This window comes from Gambusia affinis, linkage group LG03 (assembly GCF_019740435.1).
Source record: "Gambusia affinis linkage group LG03, SWU_Gaff_1.0, whole genome shotgun sequence".
NCBI classification, from domain to species: domain Eukaryota; kingdom Metazoa; phylum Chordata; class Actinopteri; order Cyprinodontiformes; family Poeciliidae; genus Gambusia; species Gambusia affinis.
The window spans coordinates 21,247,543-21,263,459 of NC_057870.1; the positions used below are offsets into that span (position 1 = coordinate 21,247,543).

Sequence of the window (15,917 nt, forward strand, 5' to 3'; positions counted from 1 at the left end):
GTGTAACAATGGCATTTGACAAACTCTAATGTTTCAATTGTTGACTGTATGTGCTATGACTTGGTATTTTTTGTGTTTTTATACTTTTTGAAACACCTTGTTGCTGAATTGTGCTACACAAATCAAACATGATTTGATTAGATTTTGTGTTTACAAGCATTTGAAGATGCATAAATTGGTCACTTACTGTGTTTTTTTTATTTAAGCAAGAAAATATGGCTTTATCCTTTACCCTCCACCACCTGTCACTGAAATTGACTGAATGATGTGAAAGAAAGATGAAAATAGTCCATTTTGTGTTTTTGTGTTTCATAGTTACCCTTTGTTTCTCAGGATCTACGTATCGTATACCAAAGTAGTCCTTCTCCAGCAGGTTGTAGTGATTACAAACATGGTCCAACAGGAACTGGCCTTTGGTCTCTTTCTGTAAAGCAACAAAAAGCAAAAGAAGTGTCTTGTGCAGCTATACGTCAACCACTATTTTGGTGTAAAATCTGCAACAAACAACAAACCCCACAAACAGTTGCAGTTGGTAGTTGTTCCAGCACACATTTTAAAGACAATGGCCCTTAGTTGGACCATATTTCTGTGCTGCACACATTATTTCACTGGAGTATAAGCCACTAACTTAAAGAACTGTGTCTGCAACTTTTTAGCCTTTTGGTGCTGATGTAGTTACTGTAGTTATAGTGTTGACTCAGCCGCTGTGGTTCATAAACAGAGCTGGCTCAAAGCAATCAATAGTCCATCAATATTAATCACCTCCACATCTACACACTTCATAACAACCTAAATGTTTCTGTGCTCATCCAGCCACCTTATCACATTTTCACACAGATGCACTTCATTCTTGTTATAACCTTTGATTATGAATTATAGTAAGTGATGAAGCTGTAAGTGTTTATTAGGCTGAAGTCTCATCATTTCACATGCATCACAGCTTCTCATCACGCCACCCAGGGCCAGTATATTCTGTGCTCAGTTATGCAAGACTCATTGATCCAATAAAACCCTGCATTTGCCCTCGATGTGTTTCACTAACCCCTTTCTCATCAACACACAAACAGAGCCACAGCTGCAGCTGTGTCTTTGGCCACATGATGGAAACAAAATAAGTAAAACTGCTGGCCAACAACAATGTCGAGCTGCGCCACAGTCAAGCAGTTGCTAAATATGTTCTAGTTTTATTCAGCTGCACTCATACTCTGTTAAACAATTTATACTGATTACATACGTATCTGACACTTATAATTTGATAAAAAATTTTCAATTTTATGTCGCTCCTCCTTACAGGAAGTGAAATAGATTAATTACACATGTCATGAAAATGTCGTGTTCTGTGTTTTACTTCTAATTTTTGGTGATAATGAAGTTTCCCAGATGTGTCTCAGAGGTTACATATAGTCCTCGTCTTCACACCCTAATTAGCTAATGAACTTAAAACACCTGCAAAAGTTTTCTGAGCTGTTAAACAATCTCTTTCTTTCTCTGCTGACCTCACAAATGAAAACAGTCATTTACAGTCATCTTGACAAGGAGGCTAAACCACAAAGAGTAATTGCCGAAGAAGTCAGTTTTTCACTGAGTGTGTATGCAAGCATATTCCTGGAAAGTTGAGTGGAAGGAAAATATGTGGTAGGAAAAGGTCTGCTAAGAACAAGGATAGTTGCAGTCTCCATGCTACACTGCACTGATGCAGTAATTCATACAAAAGATGACCAAACACTGAGTGAATAGAATTACCAATCTTTCCTGAAGCTTGGTAAAATATTATTTTTTTTATTGATCTGAGGCAAAAAATAGGGTTTCATGAGACACATCATAAAATGTGTCTCATATGGCGACAAAGTTGCTAAGATGGCAACAGGAGGGCGACTGTTGCTAACCGTGGAGACGAGACCACGGTTAGCACCTTTTTTTTATTATTTGTAAGCCATAATCAGAAAATTTACAAGAAATTGCACAAAAGGCTTGAAATATCTTACTGTGTAGGTAATAAATCCATATAAGAGTTTACCTTTCTGAAGTACGGTAAGTGAAAAAATATTAAACTTTACACAATGCTAATATACCTGTATCTCTACCCTACATGGCAGCTAATTTCTTTTCTGTCCAGTGTCATTCTCAACAGCAGAGAAGTTCAGTCCCTTGTCAGGAAACCAGAGTGATTGCACCTGAAGTTATTAGCTTCGTCTGCATCTTCTGAGAGCAAACATTTGTGACTAAAACGCATTGGAATTGTGTCCAGTGCATACTGCAAAACTTATGAATGAGACATTCAATAAATTAAAGTGCTACTCACAGGACATTACATTACAATTTCATTGACTAATTGTTAAAAAATCTTCCTTTTTTCTGTCAACTTAGTAGTCCATCATATGAAACAAATTTGTCAGTTAAAATAAAACATAAAAGAACAGAGTCTAATCATTCATTTATTCCCAAAAGAAAGGAAATTGACATTGTGTAGCAGAAAAAAGGATCAAATAGAAAAGGAAGTACTAAGCACAAGTTTATAACTCACCAAAATACAGCACCTTCCACAGTTACTGGAAAGGCTGATAAATATGAGCAAAAAGCCTCAAAACAGTCCAGCTTCCCATCATAAAATCCAGTATGAATTCCACCATAAACCAAAGTTTAAACCAAAGTCAAAACATATTAAAGAATTGGAATGTAAAATCAAATCTAATCAAAGCCCAGATCTTGACATGTGTTGCGTGGGTTACTTTAACTGGACCGTACAGTAACCCATGAATCTTTAAAAGGACAGAATAATCTTACACTGAAATTGTAAAAATATCTTGATTATTGGTGAAACCTGCATCTCTGTGTGTACATTAAGGGACTGCATGTATTTAACATTTTCGATTAGAATCCCTGAGTTCACCCTCGAAACAAGCAAAGTAAAAAAAAAAAAGACTACAAAAAATACCATGAACATGAAATGCAAAATAGATGAAGCCAGAAATTTCAGGTCAATGCTTTCCACAATGAAACATAATTAGACATGGAACAAGCACACAACTGCACATTACACAAGCGCTCATATAAAAGAACATTCTACAAACATAGTACAGGACTCATATTTACAGTCATGTGAATATGACATTTCTAATTAAGAAATGACCTTTAATTTATTTTAAAAAGATTAGGAGAATTTTAAATCAGCCATTTTGTTATCAAATAAAAATAGTCTACAGGTGGAAAACATGAAAAATAAAAAAAAACAGACTACATGTGTGGCTTTCCAAGCAGATTTATTCAACAAAGTCCCCAAAAAGGTGCCACAGCAATTAAAAGAGGCAACTCAAGTTTAACTGTGATAAAATGTGTTCAAAGAGGAAATCTTTGGAAAGTCTAAATTGTTTTGTTTTTTTACACTAGAACTGACAAATAAACCAAATTCAGCATTAAATTAAAATAATGTCATACGGACTGTGAAGCATGGAGGATGTGGAAGTGCCATGATATGTGGATGCTTTGGTGCAGCTGGACTTGTCCAGCTTCCCATCATAAAATCCAGTATGAATTCCACCATAAACCAAAGTTTAAACCAAAGTCAAAACATATTAAAGAATTGGAATGTAAAATCAAATCTAATCAAAGCCCAGATCTTGACATGTGTTGCGTGGGTTACTTTAACTGGACCGTACAGTAACCCATAAAATATCTCTCAGCTGAAGAAAAGGATTACAGAAGGACCATTTAGTTATTTCAGCCACAGCAGCAAACTCAAGCTGTCACAGTGTCCAAACATATTCCTCAGCAAGAAAACACATTTTTGCTTATATTTTTTAACGAGTAACACAATTTTTTTTATAAAGGCAAATAAATATGAAACATTTTAACAAATAAATCATTATTTTAATTGTGTCCTATTGTCTTAAAATATGAATATACATGGAAAGCGTAAAAGCATAGCACTCTGAAATAAAATAGTCTCCTTTTGAAGTAATCTTGATGCTGCACATGTTCATCAAAAAGTGGGAATAAAATTCAGTATAACACGGCACTATCCAACCCTGAAAATATCAGCGACAGAGTTCAGTTTTGATCTCTGGGGCCTTTGAGTTGTCCTTCATTCAACAATCATTGTCCATTTTTCTCAAAAGAAACATGTGCATGTGCAATACGTGACTGTCTTTATGACAACCTGCGACCTGAATGTGTTTGTCTGAATTCCTTCTGTCTGTTTGTGGGGTTAATAATTTGTGAAGTTGCTATAGTTGTGTGAAGATGTTTGAAAGCATAGTTTTAGTTTTCTGGAATCCTGCACCATTGGTTTGTCCGTAGAAATAGAGGGAAAACACAAGTGCGTTTACAGAACAGATAGAAAGACTTCCCTCTTTCTGTATAATACACACCACATCTCTGTCGGTGTGTATTTGGCCATATCTCCTAAGGATTTACACCAGATCCGTGACAACATAGATACCAAGCTGTTAAATATAACAAGCAAACACAAACAGACAGAGAGGGAGAAGGAGAATAGAAGAATCAGAGTGAAAACGGCAACGCTTCAAGCGCTTTCCAGTGAGATCATCAAACAACACCTTCCCTCTGTCTGGTTCTCAGGGCAAACATTCAGAGGAAGAACAGGGGTGGACAGATGCCAAGTAAGAAGAGAGAAAACCCAACCAGACAGAGAGTGAAACAAGGCCATACACGCTGAGAGGCTGAAACAGAGAGAAAGCAAAACATGGATAAAAAAAGAAAGTATATAACAGAGAGACAGGAAGGTTGACTAGTGAGGCAGAGAAAGACACAAAGTGAGGAAGAGAGATGTAAAGAGTCTATGTCATGTCCAACAAGGGCTGGATGCATATTTTATATTTCCAAAGGCTGGACATTAAAAATTAACCCAGTCATACTGTCTTTACATGATCTCACCTAATGACAGCAAAGTGCTGTCTCTCCCAAACTCTCTCAGTCCACTCACACACACACACACACGCCCACACACACTTTAAACAGAGCAGCAGTGACGAGTGTGTTCAGTTTAGCAAAGGCAAAGTGCACTTTGACATCGGTTGTGTCCAAATCCACTCTGTAGTTTTTTTCTTGCTCGTGTAAAACAGCACCGTCACAGCCGGCTGAGTTGACATGATGGCCAACAAGTGAGCAACAACTCTTCTAAAAGCATGAGGAAAATGCAACAGTCATCATTTTTATGGACCAAATTTGTCCTGCCCAAGAACAAGGCAATTGCAGGAATGCACAAGACAAACAACCATCCTAAATTCACCTTCTTACGCAGACATCCAGTTTTCTGGTTTGGCAAAGAAAGTCAGATCACTCAAAGAAAGTCATGCAAACACAACTTAGGATTAGGAGGAAAAACTTTTAACAACTTTTATAAAAATAAACTAACAATTATTTATTGATAATTTTTGCCAAAATGTATTATCAATATAAGAAAACATCTGGCAAAATCCAAGGAATTAACTAAACTTGGTGCTCAACTTTTGTTTGACCGGAAAAAAGGCAACATTATTCCTTTAATGTAGTTTCTTTGTACCTAAATTATTGATTCACAAAGCTAATCTGGCAAAAATAAGACCATAAAAGAAACATTTAGTGTAGTAAAGCAAGAAACCAACAATATAAAGAACGAAGGGGAAGCGTATTTCTGAAGTGAGGATTTAAGAAGCTTCTACTGTTTCTTTGTTAGCTCCTTCTGTCCTACATCTCACACAGCTGCATCTTTGTCCTGAATTTTGGTCATAGGTAAAAATAAATGCATCGCACTTCCATGCCTCTGATACTAAACCTTTTGTAATCTGATGCACAGGCATGACTGCGACTGAAAAAATGAGTAAAATTATAACTAAACCTTAACCATTTCCATTGCTGATCTTTACAACAACAAAATTTATGTAAGAGACACACAACTATCAATTGTCAATGTCTCATGTTACACTATGCAGACATCCTGTCTGCAATGACTAAGAGTCACTCACTTCAGCATCCATAATGCTTGAAGTGGCTAAAACAGTTGGGACTTGACCCTTTTGATTTTGCTGCTAACAATCGTTTGACCACTAGGGGGCATCACCAGAGAGTGTTGTTTCAGTGCACAGATAATTAAATATTATGCACAAGATGGTCCAATGATGATATAAGGAAAAAAACTGAAAATGTGATGTGGTAAAAATGTAATTTACTCCATCCTGAAGGAGTGGACACATTTATGGTTTTTGTCTTTTGCGCTATTCCCGGTTTGTCCTACATAATCCTTTTCAAAATTCTCAACCAGTTTACTGGTATGTTTTGGATCATTGTAATATTACAGGTCCAGTTCTGTTGTATTTATTTTTGTATACATGATCTCACATTTTTCAAGCTCCCTCTGATACATTTCATGATGATGAGCTGATCAGGTGTTGATGTCCCACATCATGACACCTCCATCTCCATGCTTCACATGAGGTTCACTTTTTACCAAAACGCTGTTTATTTAGTTTATGGTAAACCTGACTTCTGTTCTAGCTCTCATGAAATTTAACTTGTGCAGCCACTTTCTCATTGGCATCAGTTACACAGCAGCAAGAGTTTGCAGTGGGTCTATCTCAGGGGTCGGCAACCCAAATTGTTGAAAGAGCCATATTGGACCAAAAAAAAAACAACAACAAACAAATCTGGTAAAAGTAAAAGCCTTAGATAGACTCTATCTAATTGAAAAATTGCTGACTCATTTCACTGCGACAGACTGGCGACCTGTCCAGGGTGTACCCGCCTTCTCACCCCAAACGTTCACTGGAGATAGGCACCCCTCCTAACCTCACTAGGGACAAAGGTGTACAGAAAATAGATGGATGATTCATTTCAGGTGTCTTTATTAAAATCAATTTTAATACTTAAAACATACCCACTTCATGGTATTAAAAAATACAGTTTTACAGCTTCAAACTTCCAGCAGTACTTGTCCTTCATTTTCCCTCTGACTGGTTCGTAAAATGAATTTTTCAGCAACAGCCTGCCAGTCTGCTAATGCTCAGTTGTGCAGAAAGGATAAATGGTGTTTGTATAAACAAACTTTAAAGTCAGTGATTCAGACACCTTCAATTAGCTGAGGAGACAGAGCAGACATCGAGCTGCAGACACCCCTTAAGCTGCGGGATAAATGAATAAATGAAGGAGTGATATTACTAAGATGCAGTGCATATTAAAAAAAAAAAAAAAACTCTATCAGAGCACCTGGTCCGTCCAACAACTTATTATTAGGAAAATGTAAATGATGTTGATTAAAAATACACTTTAACTGCAGTCGCCTGACGAAGCTGAAAGATATTTCTTTGACCAGATCTAGACTTAGTGACCTCAAGAACTCCTTCACTGGCAGGGTGCCTTGCCCCAGTTAAGCACTACTTGTTATTTTATCATTTTGCATGCCAGCTCAATTATGAGTGCTCCTTATCGACTGCTATACAGTTCATCTCATGACACAGCGTACCTAATTGGCAGAGCTGACACGCTTTGAGAGAGTAAGTGTAAAATTCCTGCCAAATGGGGTTTGCGTTCATGTCTGCAAACCCCATAGGAAATGAATCAGAGGGGAGAGAAAAAGAGAGTAAGTGTTTAAATACAGGGATATGTCCTGCTTAATACTGAATGCACAGTAATTTAAAGCATAGCAACTAAAAGAGATGAATACCAAACTGATTTATTTTTATGTATATGTTCAGTGCTGCGGGTCCTCACGGAAAATAAAGATTAAAAATGGGATTGGACCCCATTTGCCAACATTTTCCCCAATTAGGTATTGGAATATAGGAGCAGATTTTTCTGCAAGTGTGACAACATTCTTGTCCAACTGTTAAGAGTGCCAATATATCTAAAGCCACCAAACACATTAGGCTTGGAGCCAACGAACAGATCAATTTGGGGCCTTGATGACGGAGACAAATCAATGTGCTGGATGTGCAGTGGGCTGCTGGAAAAGCAATGGAGCGTTTCAGTACTCATAATAAGAGCAGAAGTAAAAGGATCGCAGGTTTTTGACATGGAAACTGTGTGTACTTTTTACTTCTTTAACCTATTTTGATTAATACATTGTATTTTGTTTTAGTTTGGTCTTGTACTTGCTGTACAAGCTTTATTCAAATTTTTTTTCTGTTTTGCATTTACAAATGCAAAACATTTATAAATGAATTTGTAGCCTTTACTCTTTTTTTGTTCTGAATAAAATAGTCAAAGTATTTTATTGGGAATTTATGTGATAGACAAACTACAAGCGATCTTGTAGTTTGTCTATCACTACAACACAAACTACAATAATAATAAGAAAAAATAATAATTTGTTGGATTGAGAGTGATTACGAAAAAGCAATTTTCACATCCCAATTTTTTCATTTGATATTGGTTTGGACTTTGACGAGACCATTTTAACACTTGAATATTCTGTGATCAGATTATTTTTCTGTCTGTGTAACATATTCAAATGTATTTGGTACAACTTAGCCAGGCCGCAACACAAAGCACTGAACGGTTTACAGGAACATGTTCCTGGGTTTTATTCACAGTCAGAAGCTGCGAATTAAATTTGCTGAGTTTGCATGTTCTTTCCATACAAGTATGGATTTTCTTAAAGGAGTCTCATTTCCTGAGAACCATAACATGCATGCAAGGATGACTCTAAACCTTTCTTTCATATTAGTATGTTTGTCTCAAATCACAAAAAACTTTTCCTTGAGGCATAAATGCACCACAGCCCCTGCAATCCTAAATGGATGAACAAGGTATAGAAGATCGATGAATAGAACATTCATTTCAACAATTAAATTAAATCTACTTTAGATTAGGTTTCTGTTGCCATTTAGCTGGCGACGCTCTACATTCCTTTGAGCGATAACAGTGACCTTGTCCCAGAGTGCAGGGAAAGAAACCAATGACCTTTTCATTGCCTGTCATGTTCTGAAGATGCTCATATTTATAGGCAAAAAGAGTTGCACAAATGAACACATAAAACCATGTTACTTGCAGCTCCAAACACTGAATTTCATGGCTGTGCACACAAGCTAATCTCCTCACAGGAAGAGCTATAAATTATTACGCAGTTCGCGTTTAATGGAACATCATCTCTCTCCATAAAGCTGGAAATTTAACAAAGTATGACGATACCAACACGACTGCAGATGCAGCACTGACTGAATGCATGAAGCACTTTTTGTTTCCAGCCATTTCAAAACTGTGCCCACGCAAAGGAGGAACTGTGTGAACATAAGATATGTTGTATACCATTAGGGACTTGTTTTGTTGGGGTAGAAGAAAATTATTCCCTCTCCTTGCATGTAGGTTTGTCACATGCAAAAAGAAAGTGTTTGTGTTTTAATCTAGAGAAAGGGACAAAACAAGTGCTCTGAAAACAATCTGTCCTTTAGATTTCCTTTGTTTCTGCCGCACGTGTTTGAACATGCAAGAAAAATGTTTTTTACAGTTCCTAAATGTTTATGTTGTAATTTAGATCCAAAAAATGTGGTTAAAAGAAAGAGAAAAGGTTGGGAAACCATTTGTCTCCTTCTTGAAATAAGTCAACAATAAAAAACACTGCAAAAAGCATGATAAATTACACGACTGAGTTTAACCTTCTACATTTGAAACAAATAGTTTTTAAACATATCTAATCTCTGCAATGAGTTAATTACTACATTAAATGACTATTTTAGATTATTGCATTAAAGATGATGAGTTATAGCTCGTATTAGAGTCTCAAAGGAAACTGGTTTCTGTAAATGGACCCTTATGACACCTGTCTCCCTCTTAATTTTTTTACACTGAGCTTTCTTCTTCTTTGATGACAATTTAAACAGTTTTTTATTTTGTATGTTTAGGTTTATTCCTCTCTTCCTGCCTGTCTTACATTATAAAAAAAGAAAAAAAACTGTGAGCTGGCGCAGCCTCATTTTGAATCCGTTTGATGTTTTAATCTACTTAATCTTTTTTTCCACAGCCACGCCATCACATTTCCTCTTCCTCTCCTTCATGGTGTTGATTTTCAGTGTCACTCTCTCCCAGCTACAATATACGTATAACCCACATTATCTCTTATCTGCCTTCTAAGTGTTTTGCTCACTTGTACTTCTGTTGACAAGTCCCTTCCTTAATTATATGGTGCCGTCTGATCTCTTGCTGCTTCCTGTTGTTTTGCGAGCAACAGTCACAGAAAGGATTATTTGTCTTTAGTCATCTTGGGCAAAACATCAGAGAGATGCTGGCGAGTGGGATAAGAATAGAAAACTGCTGCTATTTATAAATTACTTCAAATAATGCCTGCAAGCTGAAACAAGAGCAGAGTGTTGGGTTTATTCACAAACACACAGGCGCACATTTCTTTGCCCAAACTGCAGAGATAGCATGATGTGATTCTATCATCTTAATGATTCTTTAAATAAACTGTGTTTATAATTTATTGCTGACTCATCTCAGATTATAACTGTAAAGCTGACACACTGAAATCCAATCATTTCTTCCACGGTGAATTAAGGTCTTTATGGAATAACTTTGATTGCTTTTAGAGCTTCACTTGTCCTCAAACAACACACACACACACACACACACACCCACACACATACACCAACACGCCAACACACTTTTATCACTGACAGCTGACTGATGCTGGCCTCATGAAGAACAGTGATCTTCCTTAATTAAACATGATGTGTCACAGAGAAGGAGGAGGGAGCGAGGCAGCAAAAGGATAGATAATTGAGCAGAAAAAGGTGGTCTGATGGGGATGAAGCTGAAAGTGGAACAGAGGATGAGTGGGGGGAGCGAAAGAGAATAAAGTAGAAGAAGACACTGAAGGGACAGATGGGAGGACGAGAAGAAAGGGAGAAAGAGTAAAGGAGGAGGTGAAATGAGAGGAGGTCAGAGTGTATTGATCTTAACATGTCTCTCCTGCAGTGGGTCTGACTGAACATGGTCCTGTAGGCCACAACACAAACATGAGGAACACACACTATGCATGAACAAACACACACATAAACACACCGACATCTCCTCAGACTTCCTATCTGTCTCACTAGTAAGCTATCTGCAGCTGACCACAAATATACATGTGGAAGCATATGTTTACATTACCTGTCTAGAAGGAAACATACCGTAACACTTTCTGTCATGTTCTGAAATTAAATCAGACTAAGCTTCTCTTGTTTTAAGTCCATTTATATCCATAAAATTCATAGGAAAGTTTAACCCTCATATACTGCTCAGGAAAGAGATGGGCTCTGTGTTCAAGAAATCACGGTGGTTAACTTAATACTAAGAAAACATAAGTAAACTGACTTTAGATAAAATAAAACTTGCTGAAATGAATAGTGCATAATTGTGAAAGTATGAAGAGACAGTGGTATGAATAACAGATCTAAACCTTTGTGTTATTCTAAACGTAATCTAATAAAACAAGACAAGCTCTTCTCTTTCCTTCCTTCCTTCTGACACTCCTTGGTAATCCTATTAAGAACATACTTTATTTCATTTCACTTCATTTCTTTTTCAAGATTTTGTAGCACTTTTATTCATTACTAACTAGAAAAGAGGGACAGTGGGAAGAGAAACAGAAAACATGCAGTAAACGGGCCAGGAATCAAACCCAAAACTCATATAGAGCGTCTACCATCAGTCATGTGACTACCAGTTGAAATTCCTTTAATCTTGTATTCAAACTTGTATTGAAAGAGCTGTGCATACAAGATTACATAAATAAATAAATTACACAAAGATTCATGCTTGATTCTTCTGCAATTTGTGTGTAAGTTAGTAACATGAAGGTGTTGGAAAATATGTTTTTTTAGGTCAGAAATCTCACTTGACATTTTCCTTTCCACCATAGATATATTGGCTGGAAAAATATGCTGTTTATGATTGTTTTAAAGTTTTCTGAACAGCAGTGAGTAGATGTCAGTCAGTTTACTGAAGCTGTTAATATTGTTTACACTTATAGCTCTAACTCAAACTGCACATATCATGCTGCATTTAAGGACCTAAGTGCTCTAAATCCTACTGTCTTTACGATTTATTCTCTTTTCTTCATTTTAGGAATTACCACAAAGTCAAATATTGGAGAAAAAAAGTTACATAAATACCCTTCAGATTTAATAATATTCAGTTAATTCAGGTAAAGATAAGTATGAAAACCACATGTTTTCCGCTAACTACAGACCTACCTTTTTCTAGCTATTTTTAGTATCATAATATCCTAGTTGCTAGTTTAAAAGCCTAAAAAGTTCTTTTATACTAGTTATTTTTAAGATATTCAAAATAAAATAAAAACATTGCTGTAGTTTTCATGCTGGTCTGAATATGATGATTCTTCAGTTCATTTTTTCTTAGACCAGAAGATGTAAAAATCTCTAAAAGCATTAAAAAGCTCTTAAATTATTTATTGGATTTAGATAGAAGTAAAAATTTCGATTCACATACCACTTTTGGTATAAGCCACTCAGCTGGTCAAGCCACATTTTTGTACAATCTCCAATCCCACCTGACTGGACATCTCAGTAGAAAACCAGTTTGGTGCAAGATTTCTAAGTCTGAAAATTGGAATGAACAAGTCAAGTCAGACTCACTCCATGCACAATTTTCAAAAGGCTAAATCCCAACGAATTCTTCTTATTCCATCTGTTTAATCTAGCGCTGCCACTGATATTTTATCCTGACCTACATACACAGCACAGCAGAATATATAAAATAAGACAGATGATGACACAGTGGAGAGAAAGAAAACTAATTCCAGAGCCGATAGTCTACACAATGGAAAGTAGAGAAGTGCTGTTGAGCAGCCAAAGTGTACTGTGACGAGATCAGGATGTCATGAAATATGTAGGAAGGAGCAGCTTAGCACTGGAACACAAAGCCATTAAAGAAAGCCCAGGAAAAGGCAGTCAGCTAGAAACGTAAATGTCAATTTCTTGATAATTCAGACAAATGCACGCACCTGGTTAAAAGCCCTAAAGCCCATTTCAAAGTGCATTTCAACGTCTCCTGGTGAATGTTCACACTTTCATGTTTTCTGATGTGTACACAAACCCTAATACGTTTCTGAGCATTCAGAGACCTTGTTTTGGTGTTTTGCGAACACCAAAACACATAATCTGTGTCACACTCTGCTCCATCCATTTCTCTTTGTGCATAAAATGCTGTTTTTTAAATCATTGATTGGGTACAGGCAGAGTATCACAAAGATGGTTAGCATGACATGGAGCGAGGCCGTTTAGTCATCCGGAGTGAAACAACAATGCTGATGTAGGCAACTACTTCTGAGACAAAGTGCTGCACTTACAGATTGAGCCATTTACAAAAAAAAATACGCAACTGCGCTAAAAGACCTCAAAACATCAACCAGCAGCTTGCACTTTCATGGATTTTTTCACTTTCACAAAAGTTTTGATAAATGTTGATGGCATATCAACATAAATGCATAAATGCAGGTGCGTGCATTTAATGCCCTCAATGATTTTCTCTTGGTTTCTCAGCCACATTTTAGATCCCATTTGTCTGTTATTTTTACGGAAACTTATACATGCAGGCTGAAAAATATGTTCCTACTGGCTACTATTTGCATAAATGTACTTTAGTGAATACATACTTTATTTAGCCATCATCAAGCTCCACTAGCAAAATTCTGTCAGGAAATTTGGCAGCTGCTCTAGGCAGGGCTGACAGACATTCTTTTAAAATGTTGTGGCCTCCTATATCTGTCCCAGCACCAGTTTTAATTATTTAGTTTAACTAATAGTTGATTTGATGTAAGGTTGAATGATTTGGAGATAGCACTTCATCTTCATTATTACATCCAATGTACAAGTAGCACAGGTAGAAATCAGACCCCACAGCATGACACTGCCACCACCATGGATAATAGCTGATACAGTGCTGACTCCTACAATCAGTCTTCTACTGAGTATGGTCAAACAACTCAATATTTGTGTTCTCTGATCATAAGCTTTTTGTCCAACTTAGACCTTGATGTCAATTTTGGAGCAGGTGCTTCTTTCTCAATCAACGGTTAAGTAATGTAAAATGAACTTATGTTTGGTTTGAATTAATTATAAAATGACTGATTGTCATAATTTATTGTTCTATCATTTCTGATAAGAAGAGACAACAAATGTCCTGGCAGAATTAAGTCAGAAGGTTGATAGCGACACAGTGCGTGGTTTTTCTGGGGACATTTTATCAAATAGTAGTTGGGGTATTTCTGCATGCAATTTGATATGTAGGTATAATTTCAACCAATATATGATTAGAGAAAATTTATGAAAAATTCTAACTTGTACACCCAAATTTTGTTGTTTTAAGTTACATATTGTTGAATCATTCCAGCTTGTAATTTCTCCCACTAATCTCAGCTGGAGAAAAAAGCTGCAGTTCTGGAACATACTGCAACCTGAAACTAAACACTATCACTGGCCACATCTTAACTCACTCGAATGCTTTCATACTGATAATTATCTTTCAGCAACAGCAGTAGCAGGTAAGAAATTGGGTCAAATTAGATACGAATCTTGTGAACTCTAAGACTAACAAGCAGCTCCATTTAAAATGGAAATAAAATGGAAATAAACTAAGATGAGATCCATATAACTTTAATTAGAGATAAATATAAAGTAGCCTAAATCACATAAAATAAAGTCCAAAGATTTGTAGCTAACTTAAAATAAAACAAAGCAAAATTAATTTCTTCTGAGAGCTTTATGATCACTTTCTTAGTTTTAGTAGTAAAATTTATCACATCTATGGGTGCCTAAATCACAGAAGTAAACACCAGCCTACCACTAATCCAACTTTATTTGGATATTTCAAATGAACAACCTCTAAATATATATTTCCCACCAATCCCATGGAGCTCCATCATGTCTTTTTTGACGATGAAGCAAAGTTCATTATAACTTCTGTCACTGTGACTCATATTAATATTTCTCATCAAAATGCATGTCCCTCTTTAGTATAGAGCAAAGAGAACCAATCCACAGTAAATTACGGCATGCGAACTGCAGGACGGATGCGCGCAAATGCTGTTCCTGCAAGTAAACATCATGATATGGGGATAGTGATATTCACCATGAGGGTAGACTGTTATAGTCTCATTCTAGCTTCTTGTCTGTGTGTACAAATAAAATTTAAAGTAAAATCAACAAGGTTTTCATTCCTCTACCTGGATGGTGCAGGAGATCTCGGAGTCGTCCAGTAATCGGATCGTGCAGAGGACCTCCTGGTCCAAGGAGCGGATGCTGGGGCTGCGAAACCGGAGCATTTTCATTGTTGGGTCGGTGTCGGTTTCAGCTCCTCATGTTAGTGGCTCCAAGTGCGAAACAGGTGCAAAAAACGTGTAAAAAAAACACACCGAGGGGTCACGCTTTACGCACAGCATAACATGTGTCCGTCTGGTCTCGTCACCCCTTGAACCGCCCTTGGAGATGAATGGATGGATGGATGGATAGATGGATGAATAAGAGAATGGATGGATGCGACAGAGCGGGAGGGAAGAGTGCTTCTATCCGTCTGCTCTCTATGTGGCCCGCTCATTGATCTCCAGGAAAGATGATGGCTTTTCTCCTCTCCCTCACTCTCTCACTCTCTCTCCGTCTGGTTTAACCCTGCTTCCGCTGTGTGTGTCCATCAAATTTCAGCTCCATCACTTTGTTTATGCCGAAGATTAATGTGAATTCGCTGCATTCAGATTTCCAAACAATATTCTAAATCTCTCTCTTTATTTAATGTGATTATATATTTATTTGTAATTAAGTGCAATCACATATATTTTATAGAATAAAACAACAATACAACATTAATAATTAACTACTTAATTTGCATATATTCATACATTTTATTTTATTTTAAGCCTTTCTGGTCCAAACTCCCTAAATTGCCCGCAATAATGACGTCAAAGCCAGCTTAGACGTCCCTATTTATTT

The 15,917-nt window shown here is 36.8% G+C and overlaps 1 protein-coding gene across 6 annotated transcripts in view; it reads right to left on the reverse strand.

The window, feature by feature from the left end:
- frmd3 (FERM domain containing 3) overlaps positions 1-15,577 on the reverse strand; it is a 46,709-nt gene extending 31,132 nt beyond the window's left edge. For 5 of the 6 annotated variants that reach the window (XM_044111951.1, XM_044111947.1, XM_044111950.1 and 2 more), the window contains exons 1-2: positions 15,158-15,576; positions 320-424 (exon numbers count right to left, since the gene is read on the reverse strand). In XM_044111951.1, coding sequence (XP_043967886.1) covers positions 320-424; positions 15,158-15,262 — 210 coding nt within the window. In that variant the 5' untranslated portion in view covers positions 15,263-15,576. Of the gene's footprint in view, positions 1-319; positions 425-15,157 lie in introns of all 6 variants that reach the window. The other variant, XM_044111948.1, reaches the window with a different exon arrangement.
- Between the last annotated feature and the right edge of the window lie 340 nt (positions 15,578-15,917).